The sequence below is a fragment of the Euprymna scolopes genome, chromosome 19, assembly GCF_053919585.1.
Source record: "Euprymna scolopes isolate OS-2025 chromosome 19, ASM5391958v1, whole genome shotgun sequence".
Lineage (NCBI taxonomy): Eukaryota > Metazoa > Mollusca > Cephalopoda > Sepiida > Sepiolidae > Euprymna > Euprymna scolopes.
Genome location: NC_136500.1, coordinates 14,431,048 through 14,432,394, shown reverse-complemented (window position 1 = coordinate 14,432,394; position 1,347 = coordinate 14,431,048). Strand labels below are relative to the sequence as shown.

The window sequence follows — 1,347 nt, the reverse complement described above, 5'->3', positions numbered from 1 at the left end:
ATCATGTCGATTATAAGTTTGGATTGTCACGTTTGCTACTGCAGACAGGTAATGTGGAAAGGTTAAGGTCATGTTGGAACACGACAAAAGATCTGTGTAAACAGAATAAACGAAAAGTGATGGGAATAAAGCATATATTAAATCTACTTAACGTGTGGAAAAGAACGGATGCAAAAGAAAACATATTTTATAAATAATCACGAAAGTCAGAAATAAAAAAAATCGCATTAAGTAAGATTGACAAAAAACATTTCGGGAAAATGTGAGTGGCTCTGAAAAGAGCCGTTTGTGTCATGTCAAGTAAATAAGAGAATTTACTTGGCGGCTTTCTGGGTCTTCTTTGGGAGAAGAACAGCTTGAATGCTAGGAAGGACACCACTTTGGGCATTGGTCACTCCGGCCAAGAATTTGTTTAATTCTTCGTCATTACGGATGGCCAATTGCAAATGACTGGGGATGATTCTGGATTTCTTGTTGTCTCTTGCAGCATTTCCAGCCAACTCGAGAACCTCAGCGGTCAAATATTCCATGACGGCAACCAAATAGACGGGAGCACCGGCACCAATTCTCTCCAAATAGTTACCCTTACGGAGGAGACGATGGATACAACCAATGGGGAATTGAAATCCGGCATGGGATGAACGTGCCTTACTCTTTTTTGTTTGTTTGTTACTTCAGTTTAAGTGAAAAATCTCCCCACTGACTAGAGCTCTGAAATAAATTGTCATTAACTGAAAGCTCTTTATTTCAATAATTAAATAACATTTTCATCGACAAATATCTGGTCAAAAAATAATTTATTCTAATGAAAATTATTTGAATTCCTGGAAAAAAAAAGCTTTTATCTAAAATGGTACATGTGATTTAATAACAATTTAAAAACAATTTTAAAATTAAAGATCAAGTCTTCTTTAAGCTATTACTGTCTCAATTTTTATTTTAATACAAGGGGGATAACTTAGTTAAATTAATTCATTGTTTAAACTTGAACTTCACATGTTACATTATCTGTAATCATTTTTTTACTTGAGATCTTGAGATTGTGTGACATTAAAATCATCATTCTCCATATTTGCATATTTGATCAAGTGGCAACAACTCAACATCGTCCTGTAATTTGCAGTCAATTTTTGTTACTCAATTTTAAGCAACAAGTCTCCCCACTGTCTCGACTTGTGAAATAAAGTGTTATTAATTGAAAGCTGTTTATTTCAATATTTTAATAATGAAATAAAGATGGTCGTTATTCAAACTAATCATTGTTTGGCGTTCGATCGAATTGCATCTCTTCACTTCAAACTGTTTATCTCAATATTTATTTTTCACCGTCTGATTATAACTTAACTA

At 33.6% G+C, this 1,347-nt stretch overlaps 1 protein-coding gene across 1 annotated transcript; it reads right to left on the bottom strand.

Annotated features, from left to right (window-relative positions):
- Positions 1–314: 314 nt before the first annotated feature.
- On the bottom strand, positions 315–1,070 carry LOC145240086 (histone H2A-like). The gene is made up of 2 exons (XM_080103707.1): positions 1,027–1,070; positions 315–672 (listed from the first exon to the last, which is right to left on the bottom strand). The coding sequence occupies exons 1-2, from the start codon at positions 1,068–1,070 to the stop codon at positions 315–317; spliced, it is 402 nt and encodes a 133-aa protein (XP_079959833.1).
- Between the last annotated feature and the right edge of the window lie 277 nt (positions 1,071–1,347).